The sequence below is a fragment of the Dryobates pubescens genome, chromosome 9 (genome assembly GCF_014839835.1).
Source record: "Dryobates pubescens isolate bDryPub1 chromosome 9, bDryPub1.pri, whole genome shotgun sequence".
In the NCBI taxonomy this organism is placed as follows: domain Eukaryota; kingdom Metazoa; phylum Chordata; class Aves; order Piciformes; family Picidae; genus Dryobates; species Dryobates pubescens.
Window position 1 is genome coordinate 14,355,796 of NC_071620.1, and position 26,568 is coordinate 14,382,363.

The window sequence follows — 26,568 nt, forward strand, 5'->3', positions numbered from 1 at the left end:
TCTTTTCCTTCTGTGCTTTTCTTCTCCTGTGTTTCCCTTCTACTCAGCCAGTAGTTGCTCAGATCTTTTATACAGTTTTTTAGGTATGTATATTCCAGAGAATATTGATAGCATTGGCTGTTTCCAGGGCAGCTGCAGTCTGGTGGGCAATTTAATCTATACACCTTCCAGAGTCGTTATCCAGTGACAACTGCCCAATACACCTCAGCTATTGTCTGGGCAAGCAGCAAAGGTGATTTTATCTTTGTTGAGTCACATCAAGAGAGACAAGATTTAGTCTCTCACAAACCTTCAGAAGTCCCTTTTGGTAATCTATTCAATTGGTGGACGAACATCTCACACCTGCTTCTAAAGTATGACTTAGAATTTTATTTGCTTGGAGTTAAATTGGTTATTTATTTTTGTGTTTGTTTGGATTTTTTAATGGCTGTTTGGTAATTATTGAGAAGTAGGAGGATAATGCTAAAAAAGCTGACCCCAAAATTCCACTCTGATCCTGAAGACCACCTCCTAGATGTGCTTTCCATTGCGCACATCAGCAGTTCTTTCAGAGCGGAGCTCATTTATGGCACAAGAGCTAAGTCAGATGAATTACTCAGGTAGTAACACACAGGAGCACCAGAAGTATTTGTGGCACTTTTTAACATCCCAGGGTTTGTTAGCAATGAACACCATTTTCTGTTTGTTTCAGCTGGGAAATAAAAAAAAAAAAAAAAGGATAAAACTTCAGTCTTTCTGAGTGGAGCACATGCTTTTATGATTCATGCAGTTGTGCTGCTATTTTGGGGTTAGAAACCAGCAGGGAAGCTACAGACATGAAAATCATTCTTTTGTAGATATAATAAGCAAACTCATTACAAAAGTACCCTAGATGCAAAACCTTTTCTTAGGAGCTGAGTGTTAGCAGCAATAGACAAAAATGCAGTCAGCGTGACAAAGATCATTTCACAGAACCATAAGATCATAGAATCATTTCAGTTGGGAAAGACCTCTAAAATCATCAAGTCCAACCATCAATGTAAGGTCATCATGGCCATTACTAAACCATATACTGAAGTGCCTTGTGTATACATTTCTTAAACATCTCCAGGGACTGTGACTCCACTACCTCCCTGGGCAATCTATTCCAATTCCTGACTACTCCTTCAATAGAGATTTTTTTCTGAATATCCAACCTAAACCTCCCCTGGCATAATTTCAGGCTATTTCCTCTCATTCTATCACTTGTTACTTAAGGAGAAGAGACCAACCCCACCTCACTACAACCTCCTTTCAGGGAGTAGTAGAGAGCAGTGAGGTCTCCCTTCAGCTTCCTCTTCTTCAGACTTTTCTCTGAACCTTTCACCAGCTTTGTTGCCCTTCTCTGGACACACTCCAGCAACTCAGTGTCCTATACCTGATGCCCAAAATACACAGGATGTATGCTGATCTGCCCAACATAATTTTGGAGGGGCACTTGACTTTCTTTTCAATCACTTGAAAATCAAGCCATGAAGAATGCCTGTGGGGTACTCATTTCAGTCCTCAGTTTTCATAGTCATGGTATTACGTTATTGAATGAGATCTTTGTTTCTTGAGGGATTGTAGACAGTTGTTATGAGCAATATAGAAGGGTCTGGGACATGGATGGCCCACCTACACACAGCTATTTAGGGAGCTGGAGATCTTGCTTATGGTAGCAGAAAGATCTGTTAACTACCACACTCTAAAATCCCCAAAGTACAAATACCAAATTGTATTTGATTATGTCAGCTTTATGGACAAGGGCCTGTGAGTCTTGGTGGACAGCAAGTTTACCGTGAGCCAGCAATGTGCTCCTGTGTCCAAGAAGGCCAGTTGTCTCCTGGGGTGCATCTAAGGACAGTGGCCATCAGGTCAAAGGAGTTTCTCCTCCCCCTCTACTCTTCCCTAGTCAGGCCACATCTGGAGTATTGAGTCCAGTTCCAGGCTCCTCAGTTCAAGAGAGGCAGGAAACTACTAGAGACAGTCCAGAAGAGGCTATGAAGATGCTGAGGGGACTGGAGCATCTCTGTAAGGAGGAAAGGCTTAGACACAACAGGTGGACCAAGAAGGGATCTTCCCCATGCTAATCAATATCTAAAGGGCAGGGAGCAAGAGGATGGAGACAAACTCTTTTTAAGTGGTACCAAATAATATGAAGAGGGGTAATGGGCACAAATTGAACTCAGGAGGTTCCGCCAGACCAGAAATAAAAACTTCTTTCCTTTGAGACTGATCAAGCACTGGAGCAGGCTGTCCAGAGAGGTTATGGAGTCTCCTTCTCGAGAGATTCCAAATCCACCTGGACATTGTGGTCCTGGGCAACCTGCTGTGGGTGAGCCTCCACTATGCTGTGATTCTGTGTTTGTTAGGCTATCTTAAAATGCAAATTACCTTGTCTATTCCTGGCTTTCAATGTTTTATGAATTTTAGGATTTCAGGTAATTTCTGTTACAAAGGTGTGATCTCAGTCTCCCACTAATGCCACATATGGTCTTCATCTTCTCCCTTGTCTGCCTGTTTATGCCATGTTTTCCAAGAGAGATGAGCGTTGTTATTCCTCTGATCAAATGCCCTGGATTCAGAGACCCTCAGTCTGAGGTGCCAGAGCATCAGGGCTAAAAGATACACCAAGTTCACTCCAGTCATGGAACACTGGCTCAGCCAAAATTTCTCAGCCATGGAAAATCCTAGGCTCTTTTAGCTTGCAAGTCAGGAATAAATTAAGAAGTTTAGATTAGTTCATTGTGCAAAGTGAGCTAGACATTTTATATGCAAACCAGATCATGACAGGAAATACATCTTTAAGAAGAAAAACTGTAAACCACCAGTTATTAATATCACTGACATTTAGTCCAGCCTAGACATGATATGTCATAATTTTGCTGTTTGCTTATGAAATATGTATGATGGCCTCTGGTCTGTGGGTTTGTAATGAGAGCAAAATACTGGCAGCTCCATTTTTAGAGGGGGAAGAGGAAACACAAGCACTAGGAAATCAAACTTAGCATGCACACCTCTAATATCCAGTCTGCTCCAGAAAGTCACATGGGAAATTACTTAACACAACTGGCTCCTCATTCATACTTGTCTCACCATATCTATGTCCCTGTAGACTGTGGGACATGACTTGAAGGGTGAGCATGTGAAGGGGCTACCAGCTCAGCCCCCATGACTAGAGGATTAGAGGTGCCAGAAGATTTCTTATTCAGCTGTTTCCTTCAGACCAATGAAGGAGACAAATGATAAGGAAAATTATGCTGAAGCTGTAGTTCACTGAAGTCAGCAACCAAATGCCTGTGGAGAGCTGGGGAAGGGTGGGGTGGGGGGAGGGGAATGTCCTCTGTACTGTATGTCCATGGCCTTGCTGCTGACCTGCTCTGTGATCATGGCACTCATCATAAAGGCACTGTGTTCAAAGCAACCTAGTGCTTAAATATAGAGATGAGTAGCTACCTTCTTGCCAAGAGTTTCTAACTAATCTAGTGCTAAATTAATCCATTTTGTTGCAAGGCTTTGAAAGCAGTTGATACGTAACCTTTGAACTCGCTCTCCTGTGATGAGGAAGCTCTCCAACAGCCAGTACAGGTTGTATCAGTAGGGGGTGGACGCTCTTCAGCAAGGCTCAGGCTTTTGAAGTTCCATCCTTACAATGTCTCTTGTCCAACTTCTTTCACAGTGTAGTTTGGTGGGTTTTCTCTTTCAACAGAGAGGTGCTCATGAGATTCGAGAAATCCGGCAGTTTCACTTCACTGGCTGGCCAGACCATGGTGTCCCATACCATGCCACAGGCCTGCTGGGATTCGTACGCCAGGTCAAATCCAAGAGCCCACCCAACGCTGGACCTCTGGTTGTTCACTGCAGGTAGGCAGAACTTTACTGAAAGGATTCTCAAATACTGGAATAGCCTCCCCCAGTGTGGTGGTTCTGTCCCCATCCCTGAAGGTGTTTAGAAGATAAGGAAATTTGGTGCTGAGGGACATAGTTTAGCACCAGACATGATAAGGTTAGATCATGGTTGGACTCAACGATCTTAGAGGTCTTTTCCAACCCAAACAGTTCTATGATTCTAAAATAAATCCCTCTGTTGTGTTGCCCACTAAACTTCAGAACCCACTTTTGCTTCTCTTCTACCATACAATCCCCTCATGGGTTGCTGAAGCCTCTGAAGCTCTACTCATGATAACTTAAAACCTAAAATATAGGTAAGAATGTGAAAACTGAGTCTGAAATCCTGCACATGCCTGAAAGCAAGGCTCAATTTCAGTAATCATCCCACTGATGAAATACCTGCAACATGGACCATTACACTTCACGTTTTCCAGTGCTCTGCTGAATGTTGATAGGGAGACAATGTTTTTAGCAGAACCTGTTCTGACAGGACAAGGGCTGATGTTTTTAAACTAAAAATGGTAGATTTAGAGTAGATAGAAGGAAGCAATTTTTTACACTCAGGGTGGTGAAATACTTGCCCAGGTTGCCCCAAGAAGTGGTAGATGCCATGTCAATGGAACCATTCCAGGTCAGATTGTTCGGGGCTCTGAGCAACCTGATCTGGTTGCAGATGTTCCTGCTCACTGTGGGGGTGTTGGACTAGATGACCTTTAAAGGTCACTTCCAGCCCAAGACATTCTATGATTCTGTGATTCTATTATTCTGTGATTCTATGACTAACTATGCTCTTCTCTTGCTTTAGTGCTGGTGCTGGCAGAACTGGATGTTTCATTGTCATTGACATCATGCTAGATATGGCAGAAAGAGAAGGTGTTGTAGACATATACAATTGTGTGAGAGAGCTTCGATCTCGGAGAGTTAACATGGTGCAGACTGAGGTATTGTTAATCCATTGGAACACTGCTTTGTGCTTGGCAAGCAAAAATAGTCTTCTGACCTGTAAAACTAAAGCCCCTTTGTGGCTGGCACCATTATGTCCAGTTCTGAGCTCCCCAGCTCAAGAGGGAAAGGAAACTACTGGAGAGTGTCCAACAGAGGCCACAAAGATGCTGAGGGGACTGGAGCATCCCTGTGAGGAGGAAAGGCTGAAGAGACCTGAGGCACTTTAGCCTGGAAAATAGAAGTTTTTGAAGGGATCTTATCAATGCTAAGCTATATGTAAAGGGTGGAGGTCTCAATGATGAGCCTGGGCTCTTTTCACTGGTGGCCAGTGAAAGGACAAGGCCAATGGGTGCAGACTGGAACACAGAGGTTTCACTTGAACTTAAGGAAAAACTTCTCTGGGGGTGATGGAGCACTGGAACAGGCTGCCCAGAAAGTTTGTGGAGCCTCCTTCTCTATAGAGATTCCAAACACACCTGGACATGATCTTGAGCAACCTGCTATGGGTGACCCTGCTTTAGCAGGGCAGTTGGATTAGGTAATCTTTAGAGCTCCATTCCAACCCTATCATGCTGGGGTTCTGTGATTCGGAAAGTAGATTATTCAATCATACACAGAAAATAATCCAATGCAAACCTGAAGAACCACTGCCCAAACAAGTGCACAGCTATTCTGCATTTAAGGTTCACAGTGACTTTTAAAAGAAAGCAAAGTCATGAGTGTTTCCTCTCCAGGGAAGATTTATTCTAGAGTATATCTTGTTGAGGCTCAGTTGCATGATAGAACCTGTGCTATCTGTGCAGAGGACTGAGGAACTGGGCAGAGGAATGAGGAAACCAGAAATGAACTGAGGAGTTTTATAGAGTGTTACTGCATTCCTGTTTGTTCTTGTGACTAATTTCAGTCAATCCTTTTGTATTCATTTCTAAATGAATGGGATAAGGTTTTATGAACTGCTATTATTCTTTCTGGTCTTGCTTCAGTAAAGTCTGAGAGAATTAGTGACAACGTTCTCACAAGTCACAATTGATAGGATAAGAGGCATCAAATTATATCAGGGGAGGTTTAGGTTGGACATTAGGAAAAAAGTTCTGTACCAAAAGGGTTATCAAACACTGGAACAGGCTGTCCAGGGAAGTGTTTGAATCACCATCCCTGGATGTATTTAAAACCCTTCTCTATACGGTGCTCAAGGATTTGATGTAGCATTAGCCCTGGTAAAGTTAGGCAATAATTGGACTTGATGATCTTAGAGGTCTTCTCCAACCATGAAGATGCTGTATTTCTGTGAATCACATCACTTGTTTTGCTTTTTTTCACTAAAATTCTCTTACCACATTCTCTGTCAATAATAATTTTCCTTGCTTTACCAGGAGCAGTATGTCTTCATCCACGATGCCATCCTGGAAGCTTGTCTTTGTGGGGACACATCAATCCCAGCTTCCCAAGTTAGGTCTGTGTACTATGAAATGAATAAACTGGACCCTCAAACTAACTCCAGCCAGATCAAAGAGGAATTTAGGGTAAGTTGCAGCTGGTGTTACCTAGAAGCTACACAATTAAATTATACAAAGAGTTTTGGTGAAGTACCTGCTTATAACTAAGTAATTTAAGACAGCTTGCTTATAACCAACCGATTTAGGGCCAGACGTAGGAGGGAAAGACTGCCAAAAAATCCTCCTCCTAGTAAAATCCTCCTTTTCCTCAAGGGAAGTATGTCAGTTCCTCTCACTGTCCTCTCTCCATAAGGCAGGTTTCCTCTGCCAGCTGTCTTTGAGGTTGTTTTTTCCACATCTCTATGCTGACAGGATTTGGGTTTTTTGGTTTGTTTGGTTTTTGTTTGGTTTTGGGTTGGGTTTTTTTTGCTTCCAAAGCCTGCTGACTGAGATGTGTTTTCATTTCTCTGCATACTGATTCCTGCTGAAGCTGAATGCCGACTTGATCCACCCTTAAATATTTTGGGATGCTTTCCCCGCTGTGGTAATTTCTCTGTTGTATTTGTTTACTCTTTTTTGAAAGACTTTAAACATGGTGACTCCAACTCTGCGTGTAGAAGACTGCAGCATAGCTCTTCTACCACGGAATCATGAAAAGAACCGCTGCATGGATGTTCTGCCTCCAGACAGATGCCTGCCTTTCCTCATAACAATAGATGGGGAGAGCAGTAACTACATTAATGCTGCCCTGATGGATGTAAGTCTCCTCTACCTCATTAATAATAAAGAAAAAGGGAATAAGCAGCCCTTCAAAACTGAGCAATGCCCAAAAAAAGTGGAGTCAGCATAAGATGACCAAAATCCTTCTAGCTTGTTTCCCCCCCAAAAAAAAAAAACACAACAACATGGCACAAAATCTTTAAACTCCCTAGTACATTTAGGATCCCACATATGTCATAGCCAAGGTTCCAATGCTGTGCTCCAAGAGCAAGTCAGGGAGTTCTGAAAAATGAAACCTGTCTGCATTTCTCCCTAGTGCTTGAATTTTTAACCATCTGGCCTAAAAAAACCCCAAAAAAGTAGTTACCTGTTGGGACACCAAGGCAGTGGAACAGGATAATAAGGTTTGCATCAATATTTCAGTTCCCTTTGTTTCTCATTTAACCAGTAATTAACAGAAAAAATAATTGTCTGTCAGCACAAGACAGTACACAGGCTATTACTTCAGCCTTGTTGTTTATTTCTGTTGGAATTAATGGTTCCTCTTCATGTTTGTGTGGAAATGCTTTTTTTCTTTCTAATGCATCAGTGGTGATTCTGATACTGCTAATAGAATACCAGTAAAAAGACACTTAAACTGCCTTTACAGTCTGTGGATACTTATATTCTACCTCTGACAATTTAGGAGTATAGTAATTGCAATTCTCAAACACATAAACAACAAGAAATGAGAGGTTAGCAAAGACTGAACACATTCTAAATGGTCTTTTGGAAAAGTGAAGCTGGAGTAATAACAGTTTGTAGCAGTTTTTGCATTTCTTCCCTTCCAAGTTCTCAAAGTATTTTCCTAAAATAAGCCTAAGTTCAAAACCTCTCTGTAAAAAGGTAGATGCATTATCTTTCTGTTTATCTAGCTGAGACAAAAGTTGAAGTGGCTTCTCTAGGTGCTCAGAGTAGGTCAAAAACATTTCGTGTTAGAACAGAGCTTCCTTGATCTGCAGTTTCCAACCTTGCCATTAATTGTCTTCTTTCCTTGAGAGTTCAGTTCTGTTTTCTTCTGTAAATTAAATGTTGCTCAAAAAGAGCAGTGGCTCAGTATTTGCTTTGAAAAGACTTCCCTTCTTCACTGCTGAAACAATCAGCTGGATCTAAAAACATGTCTTGACAAAAGGCTCCAAGAGATGAGGTTATTTGGGTTGCTTTCCAGCTGAAGCTCTCTAGCTAAGCCTCTGCAGCAACTCTTCACTGATGGACAAGAGCCCTTTGAAGGGTAGCAAGCAAAGTTTTCAGTACCAGGATGAGTTTGACAATCACTTTCCCTGGAAAACAGGGTTTCTAAGTGAGGGAGTCAAGGAAAAAATTTCAGGAACCTCTCATCTGCATAAAACTTCCAAGGATTGGCTGGATAGGTAGCCTGAGGCACATGAAATGAGACTAAACAAGACCAAGAGCCAGGTCCCCTATGCATGGGTCAGGACAAACCCCATGCATCACTCCAGGCCTGGGGCAAAGTGTTTGGAAACTGCCTGGTGGAAAAGGACGTGGGGGTGCTGGTTGATTGCTGGACATGAGCCAGCATAAACCCAGGTGGCCAAGAAGGCAAACATCCTAGCTAGGATCAGCAACAGTATGGCAGGACTAAGGCAGTGATCATCCCCCTGTATTGAGCACTGGTGAGGCTGTGCCTTGAATACAGGATACACTCTTGGATTCCTCCCTACAAGAAGGACATTGAGATGCTAGAGTATGTCCAGAGAAATGCAGCGAAGATGGTGAGGAAATCTAGAGCACAGGGCTTGTGAGGAGAGGCTGAGGGAAGTGGGGTTGTTTTGCCTGGCAAAAAGGAGGCTCAGGGGAGAGCTTCTTGCAGAAGGGTGGCTGGAGCAAGGTGAAAGTTGGTCTGTTCTCCCAAGAAGCAAGAGAAAGGAAGAGAGGAAATGGCCTCAAGATGCACCAGGAGAGGTTTAGGTTGAATATTAGGAAAAATGTATTTACTGAAAGAGTGCTTAAGCCCAGGGCAGTGGTGGAGGGGTGTACAGCACAGGTAGATGTGGTGCTGAGTGGCATGTGCTGAGTTAAAGGTTGCTCAAAATTTTGTAGCGGTTGTACTGGAGGCAAAGACCTCTGATTATTTGACTCCATGCCTGTGGCATAAGACATACTTTACAAATACAATACCTGCAGAGGTTAGATTTTGCCCAAATACATTTTATTAATATTGAAGCTTATAAGTTGGAGAAGAGGAGGCTGAGGGGAGACCTCATTGCTGAAAGGATGTTGTAGTGAGGTGGCAGTTGGTCTCTTCACCCTAGTATAAAGAGATAGAACAAGAGGAAATGGCCCCAAGTTGTGCCAGAGGAAGTTTAGGTTGGATATTAGGAAACATTTCTTTACTTAAAGAGTGATCAGGCATTGGAACAGGCTGGCCAGGAAGGTGATGGGAGTGTCCCTGGAGGAGTTTAAAAAACATGTGGACATGGAACTTCCAGACACAGTGGTGTTAAGTTGATGGTTGTACTCAACGATCTTTGAAGTCATTTTCAACTGAAACAATTCTATAATTATACAAGATCTGGGGAAAAGGCTGAAAGCAGTGTATAATTATAAAAATTAGAAATAATCCTTTCAGTTCCAAAGTTTTAGGGGCTAAATGGATTTCTCTCTTTTTCTCACCATCTCATTATTTCTTTGCAGAGCTACAAGCAACCGTCTGCTTTTATAGTTACACAGCATCCTTTACCAAATACCGTCAAAGATTTCTGGAGACTGGTCCTAGATTATCACTGCACCTCAATAGTTATGCTGAATGATGTGGATCCTGCACAAGTAAGTCCAGAAAACTGCTCCATTCCAAAGAGCACTGCTAAAGCCTTGGCATTTCAGAAGAGCTTAGGACATAATTAGTTTCATAAAACAACATTAAGTGCTAACACACTAAAAAATTGACTTGTAGCTTGTAGACTCATAAGGAAAGAGGAATAAATCAGACCAGCAGCAGCATCTGGTGGACAAGTTCACCATGAGCCAGCAACATGGCCTCGTGGCCAAGAAGGCAAATGATCTCTTAGGGAGCGTTAAAGAGTGTGACCAGTAGGTCAAGGGTGATTCTCCTCCTGCTCTACACCACGCTGGTGAGGCCACACCTGAAGTATTGTACCCAGTTCTGGGCTCCCTAGTTCAAGAGAGACAAGGAACTACTGGAGAGAGTCCAGCGAAGGCTACAAAGATGATGAGGGGACTGAAGAAGACACACCTAAGTGCATACACCTGTAATTCATTCTGATAAGGGAAAAGATACTTTGGAAAGGGTTGCTAAAACCTCCAAATGATGGTTGTAGGATTCTGACTGAAGTCTGAAACACAGTATTTATAGCCAAAAGTCGTAAACAGAAGCCAACAGCTATTCATTACCCTGCCTGAAACCAGTCAGTGGCCTTGGTCTGCTTACCAGGGGATCAGTGTTCCCAGTGGGGAAATCCATGTTATGTTCAGCACAAAATGACATTGTTAGCAAAGAGAGAGGAACTAAACAAGGCTGGGCACTAAGTATCCTTCAGAAGAGAAAACAAGGCAGCGAAATGTGTGAGAGGATGCAATTACCTCACAAAAGAGTTGTGCATGCTATACATGTTCCTTAGAAAATTGGAAAACAGTACCTACTGGTTTAGCAATTTAATCACTGGCATTAATCACTCAGCAACCTACAACCTGGCTCTCAGCGGTGCAGTTCCAGGTCCTTACACAGATATCATTTCCTTGGCTGCCACACGCTGCACCAGCCCTATGCTGGAATAAGGTGGTGGCAATCCAGGTTCTTACTATGTAAATATTTGCTAATTATTAGTTAAGAGCACTGTTGCTTGGGGGTTTTCTTATGGCAGGCTGGATGCCATTTTCATTTGGGATACGCTCAAGAATCATTTTAGCTTTGTTTGTTGCATACACTGAAGAAAAATGCCTCCTCCCTCCCTCCCTGCCCCCCCTTTTGCACATGAAGGATTTGTTTTCAAAACACACTAATCTCCCATTTTGTCTTTCTAAAGGGATGTGCAGGAATTCCACATACTGTTTTAAAAGGCTGAATTTCTGATTCCAAACCCTTTCCATTGTCTACAGGGAGCAAAATAGAAAGACAAAACTTTTATTCATGAGCCTGAGATTATTTTCTGAGTGAATAAGGAAAGACTCGGGGGAGTCAGACTGTTAGGGACTGCTGAACAGAGGGTTTTTAATTTGTGGGCTGTGTTTTGAATTTACAATAGTGCATGGCTATTTCCAGCATTTATTAGCCTTGCAGGCTTTTAAAAGCTATTGGGATATGCAGCTAATGCACCTGCCTCTGCAGTATGTTAAAGCTTTTCCCTCTTAATGTAACAATCTTTTCATTAGGAATAAATCTCCCAACCCTTGGAGCACATAGAAGTGGAGAGAGGGCAGAGCTTATTAAAAACACTCATTCCATCCAGATCTATTAATAATTACTCTTATCATTGTTATTTCTGTACATACGGAGTGTTTACAGTTCTGTTCAGATATTAGACCATTTCTGTGGATTGTTATGCTCTGTTGGGAAATGACATTCCACCCTGCACGGCATCTTCGACTTCAAGAGAGTCGCCGGCATCACACACACATGCAGAACACACGGGCCTTGAATGCTTTTGGTATCTTGAGAGCTGGAAAAATCTTGGCTTCCCAAAAGGAGCTCCAGCAAAGAGCTCTGCTTATTCTCACTTACAGCTTTTGCAAAGGTCTGTGATAACAAGTATCCCTGAGTGTTTGAAAGCCTTGCACTAAATCGTACGTGTCTAAAACAATCTGAGCATTTGCATTTGTTATATAGGTTATATTTTGACACTGCCGTATTTCATAACAACAAAAAGTTGTGCAAGATTGAAGCAATATTTGAGAAGCAATTTGCTCAGCAGACTGAATCTAGGGGGAGTTTAAGATAAATGAAAAATATATTTTCCTCCTTGAAATTTCTGGGTTTAACTTGTTAAAGTGAACTCCTGCAAATCAGACCCTGTTCTCTTCTTAATTGATGTAGTAAGTGATTATGTTTCCCTAAAATGTAGTCATCTCCAAACGGCTTTGTGGAGGACTAAGTGTTATAGGAAATGCAAAACAACATCTGGAGTAAATGTGATTTGTCAGCTCAGCTCTGGATCAGCAACAGTCAAGGCAGCAGAATGAAGACCACAGCTGTTTTACTGAATGAAATGAAGTTCCAAATCTGACATCAATGCTTCTGCAAGCAAACAAAATTTCACAAGTTCATACTTAATTTTGGTGACTGCAAAAGCTACATGCTTGAGCTGCTGTAAATATCCTGGGGGGTGGGGGAGAGTTGGAAATCATTAGGGGTTTTATGGAAAAAAATGCACAAGCAGAGACTAGCTTTGAAAAACCTCCTTGCAAAGTGTTGATTTAATCTTTAAAGTATTAACACGGATGATAATTGGTTCCTGGGTTAATCCATCATGGTATTATTAGTCACTAAAACTGTGCAAGATAATAGTAATATTACTTTGTGATCTTTAGATACCTAAGGAGTGATGTTTTCTGTGCACTAAAGAAAGCAGAACTGCTATTTTTGGGTGGCATTCATAATATGAAATGGAGCAGTTATTGAAAAATGTAAAGCAATGCTGATGCTAAACGGCATCGTCAGTCATGGATAATGAAACAGACGTGGAAGTTGAGTCCTGAGTTTGGAGAATTGATGCTCCCTTCAGAGTATTAAAGCACACGGTGTATTTTATGAAGATATTTCAGGAGAATTTCAGTCATAAATGGAGCACAAAGAAAGATCTGGGAACATTTAGAGAGGCAGCGTGAAATTCAAACTCATTAACTCTCTCCTTTTGTGCTTGTGATTTTCTATAGCTCTGTCCTCAGTACTGGCCAGAAAATGGAGTACACCGACACGGTCCTATTCAGGTGGAGTTTGTATCAGCTGATTTAGAAGAAGACATAATCAGCCGGATATTCCGAATTTACAATGCAGCCCGGGTATGGATGCTCTCTGCAAAACAATTCTGTCTCAGCAGAGGACTTGGCTCTACTCAGATCACCAAAAATAACCAAACTCACATGGAATTGTAGAAGCGTTCCATTTGGAAAAGACCTTTGAGATCATCAAATCCAACTGTTAACCCATTCACTGCTAAACCATGTCCCTCAATGCCACATCTACACAGATTTTTCAGTCCCTCTGGGGACTGTGACTCCACCACTGCCCTGGGCATCCTGTTCCAGGGCTTGACAACTATTCTGAGGAAGAAATTGTTCCTCATGTCCATCTAAATTTCTCCTGGTGCTACTTGAGGCCATTTTCTCTTGTCCTTTCACTTGTTACTTGGGAGAAGAATAGAATAGAATAGAATAGAATAGAATAGAATAGAATAGAATAGAATAGAATAGAATAGAATAGAATAGAATAGAATAGAATAGAATAGAATAGAATAGAATAGAATAATAGACCAGATTGGAAGAGACCTTCAAGATCATCGCGTCCAACCTATCAACCAATCCAACCCACCTAATCAATTAAACCATGGCACCAAGCACCCCATCAAGTCTCCTCCGGAACACCTCCAATGATGGTCACTCTACCACCTCTTCAGGCAGCCCATTCCAATGCAACCCCCACCTGTCTCCAACCTTCTTTATCATCATTCTCACTTTTCACCTTATGTAGAATAGAATAGAATAGAACAGAATAGAATAGACCAGGTTGGAAGAGATTTCTTTGATAGCAAGCTAGGTAACCGTTGTACTCAATGGTCTTAAAGGTCTTTTTCAGCTGAAATGATTCTATGATTCTGTAATACTCAGTCACACCATAATCAATGAGAAAGAGCCTCCTATGTGTAATTAAAGTCAAAAACATTTTAATGCATATCTCAGATGTGTTAAATGCAAATGACATAAATGTAGGATTCACGTTGTGCAGTAGCCAGGAAATGCTAAAATCAGTCCTCTCTTCAGCAGTTTGAAATTAGCCGTCTTGTATATTTGTACCTTGTATCATGTGAAGAAAGCTGTGCACCAATTCTAGGCATGGTTTTCAATACCAGTCCCAGGCTTTTAATGAAGGCCTTGTCTCAGTAATCACACTTCGTAATATATGTGGGACAACTACATTCTCATATCCAGCCATTGTGCTTCCATAAAGTTAACAGAAGACTACGTGGGACGTGTCTTTTAAGCTGAGTGGAAAAAAAGATTCTACCCCTGACCATCCTCTTCCCAGAGGGAGGGAGCCTTTGCAAGAGACTGGTATTGATCACAGCTACGAATGAGCTGCAGTCCCCACTGAAGAGTCACAAAATGCCCTGAGATCCCATAGAATCACAGTATCATAGAATGTTTTGACCTTATAAAAGTTATCTAGTCCAATTCTCCCTGCAGTGAGCATGGACACATACAACTAGAGCAGGCTGTTTAGAGCCCCAGACAACCCAAGCTGGAATGATTTCCAGCTGGAATGAGGTATATACCACTTCTCTGAACAACCTGTGACAGGGTCACACAACCCTCACTGGAAAAAATATCTTCCTTCTGTCTAGTCTTTTAGTTTAAAACCATCACTCCTTGTCCTGAGAGCTACCTCATCCCCTTGGTTTCAGACAGAACAATGAAAGACCCCCCCAAAAACATGTTAATATCCAAATGGAGAAGCAGATGGTAAATAGCAAGATATTTCTTTAATACTACAAAGGTCTTGCACTCACAATGGATGTGGCAACACAAACCCACAATCTCCTTCAGCATTGATTTGATCTGGGTATAGCTGATGTGCTTTGGGAAGAGGAGGTCATGAGCTGAACGAAACCAGCCAGGAAATCAAAAGATTCCAAATTTTGACATAAAGCAGGCAAAACCCACTGAGGACCATATCTAATGCTCCCTCCACTTTGGTTTATTCCCCTGTCTTGTTAAATTTAGATCCTCTCTACGACCTCTCACTCTAGAGACAAAATTGCGTTGCAACATTTTGGAATGCTGCCTGTATTTAAAGTGGCACTGAACTGCCCTTTACTTTGCCCAGATGTGAAAGTGGCAAATCCTAGCCTACAAAGCCAGCTTTCATGTGTGTGTTTATTATGCCCTGTTTCAAAAGACTGTAATTTTCTGCCACTAACACTTGTTCTGTGCTCCTTTTTGATTTTAAATCACCATAAAGCAACTGCTTCAGGAACGTGTCACCCAGAGGGGTACTGACTGCTGCAGGAGCACACATTAAAATAAAACGTAGTTAGATTTTTTTATATATAGATATATATAGATATATATATATATATATAAAAGCCAGAATCATCTGAGGGTTTCATTTGTTTTTTTAAATGCTTCCTGCTTCAAAATATTTTGAGAGGTTTTGACCTTTCTGGTAAAAAAAGTAAAAAAAAAAATAAATAAAGCAGAAGCACACAAACATTCTTCAAAATGCTGAAGCATGTAGGAAAAAAACCAAAGTATGTAATTGAAGTTGTATTGCTACCAAGTTCCTGCTATGATATTAATTCATTATTTGCTTGATCCTGCAGCTGTAGCATTGCTCTATTCTTGTCTATTTGCATAGCACTCTGTTTAAAACCTCCTGTGCTAATAACTCCGCTGGAAATGAAAAGCTGGAGCTCCTCAAGGGCAGTGGAAATTACATTAATAGTTTGTTCAGGGGTGAGCTGCTTGAACAGCTTCTCCTCGGCAATACCAAACAGCTCAATTTATGCACCCAAAAGTAACGCTGCCCTTTTTCCTGCTTGTTGGCTCAATCTCTTGCAGCCCCAAGATGGCTATCGGATGGTGCAGCAGTTCCAGTTCCTAGGATGGCCTATGTACAGAGACACTCCGGTGTCTAAACGTTCCTTCTTGAAGCTCATCCGCCAAGTGGAGAAGTGGCAGGAAGAATATAACGGGGGAGAGGGACGCACCGTCGTGCATTGCTTGTGAGTACCAGGAAGAGAGGAGGACAATATCTCAGAGGTTTGTGACAAATTTAAAATGATCTGTGAAGAGGCATCCATCTCATCTGGACCTGGATGAATAATGCAACTGCTCACTTTAAAGCTTTATTGATTTAAATTCATCCAAAGGATCAATCATAGAATGCTTTAGATTGGAATGTCTCCAGGGAAGGGCCACGAGGATGATCAGAGGGCTGGAGCACCTCTCCTATGGAGACAGACTGAGAGACTTGCGGCTACTAAGTCTGGAGAGGAGAAAGCTCTGAGGAGACCTTATTGTGGCCTTCCAGTATCTTAAGGCGACCTACAAGAAAGCTGGAGAGGAACTTTTTAGGTTGTGATAGGACTAGAGGGAATGGAGCAAAACTAGAAATGGGTAGATTCAGATTGGATGTTAGGAAGAAGTTCTTCACCATGAGGGTGGTGAGACACTGGAACAGGTTGCCCAGGGAGGTGGTAGAAGCCCCATCCCTGGAGGTTTTTAAGCCTGGATGTGTCTGTGAGCAACCTGATCTAGCGTGAGGGATCCCTGCGTATGGCAGGGGGGCTGGAACTATATGATCCTTGAGGTCCCTTCCAACCCTGATAATTCTATGATTCTATGAAAGGTCATATAGTCCAACCCCTCTGCAGTGAGTAGGGACATCTTCAACTACATCAGGAGGAAGGAAAGATGAATTGTTGGTGGAGTTTTTTTCATAGATTCATGAGGTTTTCTCTCTTGATGGACCCCTGTAAAAGGATGATGGGTACAAGCTAGCTCTATTTTATATAAAGATGTCCAGTGACTTTTGCAAATGGAAAAGGTACATGTTTGTTCAGAGTAAATCAAAATTACACCTTCAGGGAAGCACACCTTTTACTTCTAGACACAAGGACTGTAGAAATAAGGAGTATTAGAAGGCTTATTCCTCTTCCAGACTTAAATGACAGAAGTAAAGGTGAGGTGATAGGCCACTTATAATGATCCTGTAGTTCACTTAACTTTTCCTAGTAATAGCACATCATAAAACTGTAGTTTCATAGAATCATTTTGGTTGGAAAATATTTTTAAGAACATGAAGTTCAACCATTAAACCAGCACTGCCAAATTCACCACTAAATTGTCACTCAGCACCATGTCTATGTGTCTTTTAAATTCCTTCAGTGATGATGCTACCACCAATTTCCTTGACAGCATTTTGCAGGGCTTGACAACTCTTTTGGTGAACCCTGTATTTCTGGCCTCCTGTGACCTCTGTGCTCCTCTGGGACAATCATCCACTTGTAACATCATCCACACTGTCACTTGTGATGTAGCTTAACACTGGCACATGCTGCTTACCCTCTTTTAAGCCAACCTTTTGAGACCAAGTCTTCTGAGACTGCCATTGCATCCCTCTTCCTCTAAACATGCTTTGAGGTGCTACCATGGTGGAGAAGGGGGATGATAATAGGAAAAGCACACACTGACACTCTTCCAAAAGTTGGGACCCAGTGTTAGAACAATGGAGGAAAACCTAAGAGTACATTAATTCCCACTGTCACTGACCTTGAACAAGTCATTGCTCTCCAGTTTCCCCATCTGTAGAATGGGGATAATAATACTTTCATCAAAGGAGCATTGTGCAGTGTGATTAATTAATGTTTTGAGATCTTTAGCTGAAAAAAAAAAAAAAAAAAACAACCCACACAGCAAAAAACTTTTGAAGTGCAAATTACTGTTATCTCTGAGGTGGCTGATGATATTAAACAGTTGTACAACATCACACCGTGCGTCACTTCCAGGCGGTAAAGAAAGAAGCAGCTTCTAATATAATCCTTTTAAATGACTTTATTTTAATTAAAATTCTCAAAGAGTCCCACAATATCAGGCAATGTTTTGGCAGCAGAGAGCATTCTTTTCAGGCTGCTGGGATGTGACAGATGTGCGATGTTGTATCTCCCTTTGAAAATCCACCGTTTGCGAAGCTGGTTTGAAAGACCTGCTCCCTAACTCGTCCGCGCTCTGGTAATTATTAAGGTCTTATTATTTTCAGTGAAGCACAGCCTAAAGATTCTGATTAGAATAGCTGTAGAAATAATAGGGCTTCCAAAAAGAAAGAGATTCTCTTCAAGATTAAAAATAACCAGGGATGAAGTATTATTAAATACTGTATTTGATTCTGCATGTGAACGTTTGTGCCCGGCTTCTTTGTTAGCAAGTCACTTCGGGTTCTCATCCTCTGATGCCGTGGGTGGAGGGGCACTTTTAAAAGCAGTCATTGCCAAGGGAATAGCACAGCCCCACCTAGTGCCACGTTGAAGGTGGAGCCACCAGAAGGGCTCCTGCACCCAAGACATTAGGCAGTTTTGCTGTTCCTCTGAAACACTTTTGAGTCCAAGAGGAAAGCACCAGGATCTAGAATAAAAGGAATGCCAGGATTCACTTTCTCTTTCTTCCTTCAAAACACTTTTGGGTCCAGGAGGAAAGCATTAGGATCCAGAATAAAAAGAACTTGAAGATTCTAGATGATCTTTTCATGTCCCTTCCAACTCCTAAGGTTCTGTGATTCTGTAATCCACTTTCTCTATAGCATTTCACTGCAACCTCGTGGGTTTACAGAATCGCTGTCACACAATCATCATGGTTGGAAAAGACCTTGAAGATCTTCTAGTCCAACCATTACAGTACAAATTGTTTCCATCCCTAGAAGCATTGGTTGGACAGGGTTCTGAGCAACCTGATCTAGTTGAAGATGTCTCTGCTCATTAAAAGAGAGTTGAACTAGATGACTCTTAAGGGTGCCTTCCAGCCCAAACCATTCTATGAGTCTATGATTCTATGAATCTAAAAGTACCTTGTCGTTATTTTAGCATCCTCTGTGCTGTCTCAAGCGTTCACTGAAGGGTGGTGGAAAACTCAGATGCTCAATTCCCTCCAGGCTTTCAGCCTTCTGAATTCTGAATCATAGCTTTCAGATCTTTCAGCCCATTAATTCCAATTGAAAAAATGCATTCTGCCTGGAGTTCATCAACCTTAGAGGGCAGGAACCTTCTCTGGTTTCTCCCTGCTGGAACTTCTGCTTTCTGTAACCATCCCTGGTGCTGTAAGAACTCGTCAGATGGAGTCAATTCTCACTGAGCCATTTTCTCACTTTTATTGCAGGAATGGAGGTGGCCGCAGTGGGACATTTTGTGCAATCAGTATCGTTTGTGAAATGCTTCGACATCAGAGGGCTGTTGACGTATTCCATGCTGTGAAGACACTGAGGAATAATAAACCCAACATGGTGGACCTTCTGGTATGAGCTTTTTAACTGCACCACTAAACAGAAAAATTTTCTCTTTTTTTTTTTTTTTTTCTCAGAAGGCTCAGTCAGATTTCCAGGATTTGCAGTGGGAGTTGTTCACAAAGCAAGCAAGTCATTTTCAAAGGGGATAATGAAGTCACTTCACTTACAAGAGTATTTTTGCACTGCTTTCTTCCCAAGGAGACTTTGTCTCTCTTCATTTGAATTTTTTAAGAGTTTTAAACTTTCAGCCGCACATCCTTATTAATTTTCTTTTCTAGCAGGCTGAACCAAGTGGAGAGCAGCCCTTGCAGGGGGAGAAATAATAGTTATGTAAAATGGAATGCCAGATTTTCAAATTATATATTTTATAAATAGCTTAATCGCCTAATATTTATCAAAGCCCTGAATTTCAGTTTGACATCCAGAATATTGCATTTAATTACGGCTGCGCTATCTCGCAGAAAGATTAAAGAAGTTCAGAAACAAGGGCCCATGTGCAATTATTTTCCTGGAGAGTGTTTTATGAGCTTATTTGTTTATTTATTTATTTATTTATTTCTGAAATGGAGGCTGGCTGAAGTGCCAGCTGCTATGGCACAAGAGCTGCAGAACAGCTGAAACCAGCAGGTTCTCACACTCCAGTGGGTAGCTCTGTACTTGGAGAGGGGTGGAGCGTGATGCCCTGTTCTGAAGACTGGGCTATAAAGGACAGTGGTTTACAACATCCTGCTGTAGAGGTGGCTACTGAAGAGGCAGATGGATTTGATTTAGCATCATAGGCAAGAGGAAGCAGCATTTGGGCAGCTTCAGGGATGTTAAACTAATGCTAAACTGATTTTTATAGAATCACAGAATCAATTGTTTTGGTTGGAAGGACCCTTTAAGGTCATTGAGTCCAAATGGTAACCCAGCATTGCCATTGATACTAAATCATGTCCCTCATCACCATATCTGCACATCTTTTAGATGTCTCCAGGGATAGGGACTCCACCATTGCCCTGGTCAGCCTGTTCCAGGCCTTGACAACCCTTTCAGTGAAGAAACATTTCCTATGGTACAAACTAAACTCCCATGGTACAACTTGAGTCCATTTCCTCTTCTCCAGTCACTTTTCTTTGGGAGAACAGATGGACCCCTGCCTCACTACAACATCTTGTGCTCTAGACTCTTCACCTTCTAGTGCACCTTCATAGCTCTTCTCTGGACACACTCCAGTACCTCAGTGCCCTTCTAGTGGGAGGCCCAAAACTGAATCCAATATTCAAGGTGCACCCTCACCAATGCTGAGTAGAGCGGCACAATCACTGCCCTGCTCCTACTGGCCACACTGTACCTGATACAGGCCAGGATGCTGTTGGCCTTCTTGTCCACCTGGTCATATACTGGCTCATCTTCAGCTGGCTGTTGATCAAAACCTCTGGGTCCTTTTCTGATGGGCGGTTTCCAGCCATTCTTCCCCAAGCCTAGAGTATTGCATGGGTTTGTCTTGACCCAAGTCCAGGACGCAGCACTTGGCCTCATTAAACTCATACCATTTGCCTTGGCCCATCAGTCTAGTATGTTCAGATGCTTCTGCAGTTCCTTCCTACCCTCAAGCAGATCAACATTCCTGCCCAACTAGGTGTCACCTGCAAACTTACTGGATTCTCTTGTCCAGATCATTGAGAACCAGCCCCAGTACTGGGGAACACAAGTTCTGGTTAAGCAACTTTGAGCTAGTCCAGCCACTTGTAATTTTTGGACAGATTCCCCTTTCTCAGATGGAAGATCTCTCTAACACCTCAGATCTGGGTGTGAAACACACAGGAGAATGGGCAGAAAGCAGGAGTTTCTGCTGGGAGGCTTTCAGTCCGTATGTAGATGGATAGGGCCATCCACTGCCCTACCACACATACCACTGTGCCTCATCTGTCCCACAGAAAACATCTCCCACTACCTTCTCCATCACATCCCTCTCATCTATACTACCTGTGAAATCCTAGATCCTCCCCTAAACACTGCCCTGGCCAGGCTCAGGGAAAAAAGCCAAATGTTGCCAGCTGTGCAGTACTCCAAGGTGATGAACCAGTGGTGTGGAACTGTGAAACTTGTGTCAAGTGAGAAACTATAAAGCTTCTGCAGTGGTGGGAGGGAGCAGCTTAGTTGGCTCCTCTTCCTCTAGTTTATATTCTCAGGAGGAGAATTGTCACGCTGTGAACCATACATTTTTATTTCCCAGATATTAAGAAAAATGTCCTACTTCTTCATTCAGGTGGTATAGTTTAGAGAGAGACTTGGCAGGCCTGCTGTTCTCCCTTCTCCCAGAGCTGAAGTCCACAAAACTCACTGATCTCTCATGCATTTATTTTAGCGAAATAAAAAGGAAATTACCAGTGTGAAGATGTTCAGCTGAAGAAAACACTCTCTATAAATTCCCATTTGTGACACTTCTCCAGGTGTAGGTTTGTCAGGCAGCTGTCTCCATGTTCCAGCAGAGAAACTTTTTTTTTTTGTCTTACTCAAAAGCTAAATGCATTATTATAAAATATAAAAAGAGCATTCAGTAAATTGAGGATGGTTTTGTGAATGCCTCAATGGCATTGAGAGGCCTTGTGAGGCCTTTTCATTAGGAGATTTCACAGCACTTTGTGCAGGAGACCACTGTTGTTTTCCTCATTTTAGAGACAGAGGAACAAAGATGGGACAATGAGGATTTTCCCCAGTAACACATAATTCACTGAAAAGCAGAGTTTGAGCCACATCTCTTCAGTCTTGCCTTGATACTTTGTAGGAACAAATATTTGAATCAGCTAGGTTTCAGTTTCCATGTAGATTGGTTCACCGTAAGCAGACCCATGCAGAAAGACTTGAGAGTCCTGGTGGACAAGTTCACCATGAGACAGCAAAAAGCCCATGTGGCCAAGAAAGCCAGTGCTGTCCTGTGGTGCATTAAGGGTACAGGCAGGATTTTCTTCCCATCTCCTCTGCCCTGGTGAGGCTACATCTGTAGTACTGGGTCCAATTTTTCCTCTCCAGTTCAAGAGACAAGGAACTACTGAAGAGAATCCAACACAGGGCTAGGAAGATGCTTGGGGGGTCTGGAACATCTCTCTGAGGAGGAAAGACTGCTGAGCCTAGAAAAGGGAGCCTTAAAGGGAATCTTCTCAATGGTCATCAACAGCTAAAGGGTGAGGGGCAAGGGGATGGGGCCAGACTCTTTTCAGTGGTGGCCAGTGACAGGACAAGGGACAATCGTCATGAATTGGAACTCAGAAGATTCCACCTGAACATGAGCAAAAATTCTCTCCTGTGAGACTGTCAGAGTCCTGGAGCAGGCTGCCCAGAGACGTTGTGGGGTCTCCTTCACTGGAGACATTCCAAACCCACCCAGACATTATGACTCTGCACAGCCTGCTCTGGATGACTCTGCTTTAGTAGAGGGGTTGGACTAGATGACCTCCAGAGGTCCCTTCCAACCCCTACCATTCTGTAATTCTGTGAAAAAGGGAATCATCAGGACACTTGAGCTCTTTTCCTGATTCTTCTACTATCTTTATCTTTTATAACTTTTCTTGTATTAACGTGTCTTTGCCTCAGTTTCCATATCTGGGAAAAAACAAATGAGAACAATAATATTCATTTATCTGTGTAAAATTCTGTGGTAAAAGATTAAATGCTCAGAATTATAACAGTATTACACACACACACAAAATAGTTTCCAGATTGCTTTATCAATACCTTTTAGGCTCTTTCTGATGAGATGAAGGACAGTATTTATGGTCCATGCTTACAGAGTCATCTCTGCATTTCATTGAACCCTTTGATTTTCCTGCAAGTGTAAAAATCTGAATGTTACATCTATAAAATATGGAGCTATGAAATTCCTCAGCTATCATACAACACTACCAGATGAAATTACAAAAGGTTTATTACAGAATGCCCAAAGCCTTCTTATTGGACCTACCAATAGGTTTTCAGGATGGAGGAGTGGAGGGGAAATAAATATACCTTTCTGCACCTAGCTAATGTAAAGAGACTTTTAATATCCACCACCAAGGGAATAATGAAAATGTACAAAGGACACACATGAGTGGACACAGTGGGAAATAATGTATGACTGCTCCTAAAGACAGGTATTTGATTTCCTGAAAATGACAGTTATTCTGCTGGATCTGTAAATCAGAATAAAATGAGTGCAGAAAAATGGAAATGGATGAGTGGCTGGTCTCTTGTTTTGATTGGTTCTGTAGTTATAGAATAATTTTCATTTATTTGGATATATATATATATGCAATAAAAGCAGAAAAGGAATCATTTACACCATTCTTCTCCCTTCCCTTTCTTCCTTTTAATTCTTTTCTCATTCTGAAGAAGGTACAAGCAGCTTGTGGAAGCTCTGCAAGACCTTCAAGCTTCACATACATCTCAATCATAACTTAGGTGATATGTGCACCTAAGATTTGTTTTCTTGAAGTGACAGCTCTGAAGAAAAGAATTCAGAAATTCTGTATGCTCATTAATGGCTTTTTGATTGTTGTGATATTATTTGGGCTCTTACATGTTAAGGTGGAGTCTCCTCTCTCAGCTAAAATGTGACCTAAAAGTCAGAAGCAGAGGTCAAAAGAGTTAATTCTTTACATGTGTTAATGAAAAGGAAACTGTAACTGAAGTGCAATTGTAATCTTCAACTTTCTTTAATGTTGGGAAGGTGAAAGCTCAGTCTGCCAGATAGTGAAGTCTGGTTTTGTTCCTATATGACAGTAAATGCTTAGTTATCATTCATTAATCATTAATTAATTAATTGCATAAGAGAAAGAGGCATTTTCATAAGCCAAAGATTCATAGAACACAGACCTACTATCTCCTTCAGCTTTTTTATTTCATTTCAATGTGTACTATTGCTAAATATTCATAGAATGGTTTGGATTGAAAAGAACCTTTAAATGTCACTGAGTCCAACTCCTTTGCAGTCAGCAGGGACATCTTCAACTAGATCAGGTTGCTCAGAGTCCTGTCCAACCTGACCTGGAATGGTTCCAGGGATGGAGCATCTACCATCTCTCGGGGAAACCTGGGCCAGTGTGTTACCACTCTCAGCACAATAAGTTTCTTCCTCCTCTCTGGTCCAAATCTCCCTGTTTTAGTTTAAAACCATCACCCCTTGTTTTGTCAGCAGGTCTGTGTTTGAAGCACGGGGTCAGTACCTGAAAACCTGGGTAACAGAAGAGCCGCTAAAGAGCTTATTCATCTCCATTAGCTGCTAAAAATTAATTGGAATGAATCCTGTCGAAGAGAAGGCTCTGAGGAGACCTCATAGTGGCCTTCCAGTACCAGAATAGGGGCCTACAAGAAAGCTGGGGAGGGACTTTTTATAAGAGCTTGTGATAGGACAAGGGGAAATGGATTTAAGCAAAAGAAGGATTATTTACACTGGATATTAGGAAGGAATTGTTTACAGTGAGGGTGGTGAGACACAGGAACACGTGGCCCAGGGAGATTGCAGATGTCTCCTCCTTATAAGCATTCAGAGCCAGGTTGAATGGGATCTTGAGCAACCTGGTCTAGTGGAAGGTATCCCTGCCTGTGACAGCAGGGTTGGAAATAGCTGATCTTTAAGGTCCTTTCCAACCCAAACCATTCTATGATTCTGTGATTAATTTATCTTAGGCCTAATCCTACAGACCTGTTGAACTGGGAAAGGAGAGTATTTGTGGTGTGGGTTTGGGCTGCATGTGCAGGAGGAACAATGAGCAGCTCTTACCATGAGATGTAGGGAAGTATGAATGACATGAATATAAACATTATGACCTGGGAAGTGCTCGACGCTGGGTCTATATTTAGATAAACTTTTCCAGGGAGGAATTTCAATAACTTCAGTTCTGCTGAAGTGCTACATGGACATTTTGACAGATGATAGAAGGGTTGAAAGCCAATTTGTTTACTTGCAGTCAATTCTTCCCATACAAGTGTTTTAGAGCAGCTAAATACGCATCTAGTATGAGCAGCAGAGTAAGTTACTATGTGTGATGTCTATTGTCTGGCTAATATAAAGATTTTCTTATCTGAATACAAATTGGATTTGCAACCTGGTTCCCACTGACAACAGCTTGATAGTAAATAATTTTAACAGAAGAGAAATATTGATCCCCTTAATTAAGTTCCTTCAATAACTGACTTTGTGGCTTTCTTCTGATTTTGCAGGATCAATACAAATTCTGCTATGAAGTAGCTTTGGAATACTTGAATTCTGGCTGATGGTGTAAACAGCACAGGCAGCGTTCCTGCTTCTCACCACCACGAACAAAGCAAAGCCGCTCCATGATATCTATGTAAAATGAGATGACAACTTCTCAGTGTTCTGCTTCTACTGCTTTGTCTGATTGGCTCTTTTGAAGAGCCCAAAGAGCTGTTTCTAAACCTGCTTGCACTGCCCGTTTCCCACTAGGATGCCGCCGCTTGACACCCATCTGAACGTCCACCACAACCACACGGCAGCTGTCGGGCACCACCTGCACCCATGGCCATCGAGGTGGTGAAGCAGCACGGTCCTCTGGTGAATAAGAGAGCACAACAATATTCTTACGAAGGGATTTGTACTTTTCTGTTCTCCTTGCGTTGCCCGTTCCCGTCACAGCCTCGTGTCCGTTTTCTGTTCCGTGGAGAATGCTGTCTGGCATTTTGGATACTCTCTGATTTATTTTTCTTTTAGTTATATTCGTATCCTAACACATAACAAATGAACCATATGTAGCTTATCTGAACTAATGGGAAGACACATACCAAATCGCGTTAACTTCTCTGTTGGAATTCCTATCCGTTTCGTACTGTTTCAGAGGGAGCATCTTGGACAGAAGGACAGAGAGAAAATGGAAAATACAGAATGCTCAGATTAATATATCCAAAGTCTGTTGTTTGTTTATGGTTTGGGCTGTTTTTTCTTCTTTTTATTTGTTTATATTGTAAATATTTTTTTGATTTAATCAAATTATTTATTCATTAAAATGAACTTTTTTTTTCCTTTTTTTCTTTTTTTTTTTTTTTTTGGTGAAGCACAGTGAGTGACAATCATTTTTATCAAGCCCTCGAAATGCTTACTGTATGATAGTGTAAACATTTGTTTACCTTGTATGGATTCTCAGCTCAATAAATAATTACATACATGATAAAAATCTCCTTTCATTTAATACCTTTTGGCATCGGAGAGCCTTCAACTAAACCTCTTTTCAGAGCTGGAAAGCACTGAGCTACCTGCGGAGCATCTTTATTGTGTGATCCAGTCTTGATCCAGACAATAGTTGTGCCATGCCAGTACAAGAGGTGAATTGTATCACCAACAATGCACATGCACAAATGTAGAACCTGAAAATTGCC

General features: G+C 41.8%; 1 protein-coding gene across 16 annotated transcripts in view; it reads left to right on the top strand.

Moving 5' to 3' along the window:
- The window catches only part of PTPRM (protein tyrosine phosphatase receptor type M), a 514,813-nt gene extending 488,588 nt beyond the window's left edge, over nt 1-26,225 (top strand). For all 16 annotated transcript variants that reach the window (XM_054164442.1, XM_009909925.2, XM_054164443.1 and 13 more), the window contains 9 exons: nt 3,710-3,864; nt 4,697-4,832; nt 6,210-6,359; nt 6,856-7,029; nt 9,687-9,818; nt 12,882-13,007; nt 15,783-15,946; nt 19,092-19,227; nt 25,399-26,225. In XM_054164442.1, the coding sequence (XP_054020417.1) occupies nt 3,710-3,864; nt 4,697-4,832; nt 6,210-6,359; nt 6,856-7,029; nt 9,687-9,818; nt 12,882-13,007; nt 15,783-15,946; nt 19,092-19,227; nt 25,399-25,452 (1,227 nt within the window). In that variant the 3' untranslated portion in view covers nt 25,453-26,225. The remainder of the gene's footprint in view (nt 1-3,709; nt 3,865-4,696; nt 4,833-6,209; nt 6,360-6,855; nt 7,030-9,686; nt 9,819-12,881; nt 13,008-15,782; nt 15,947-19,091; nt 19,228-25,398) is intronic.
- Nucleotides 26,226-26,568: the final 343 nt, after the last annotated feature.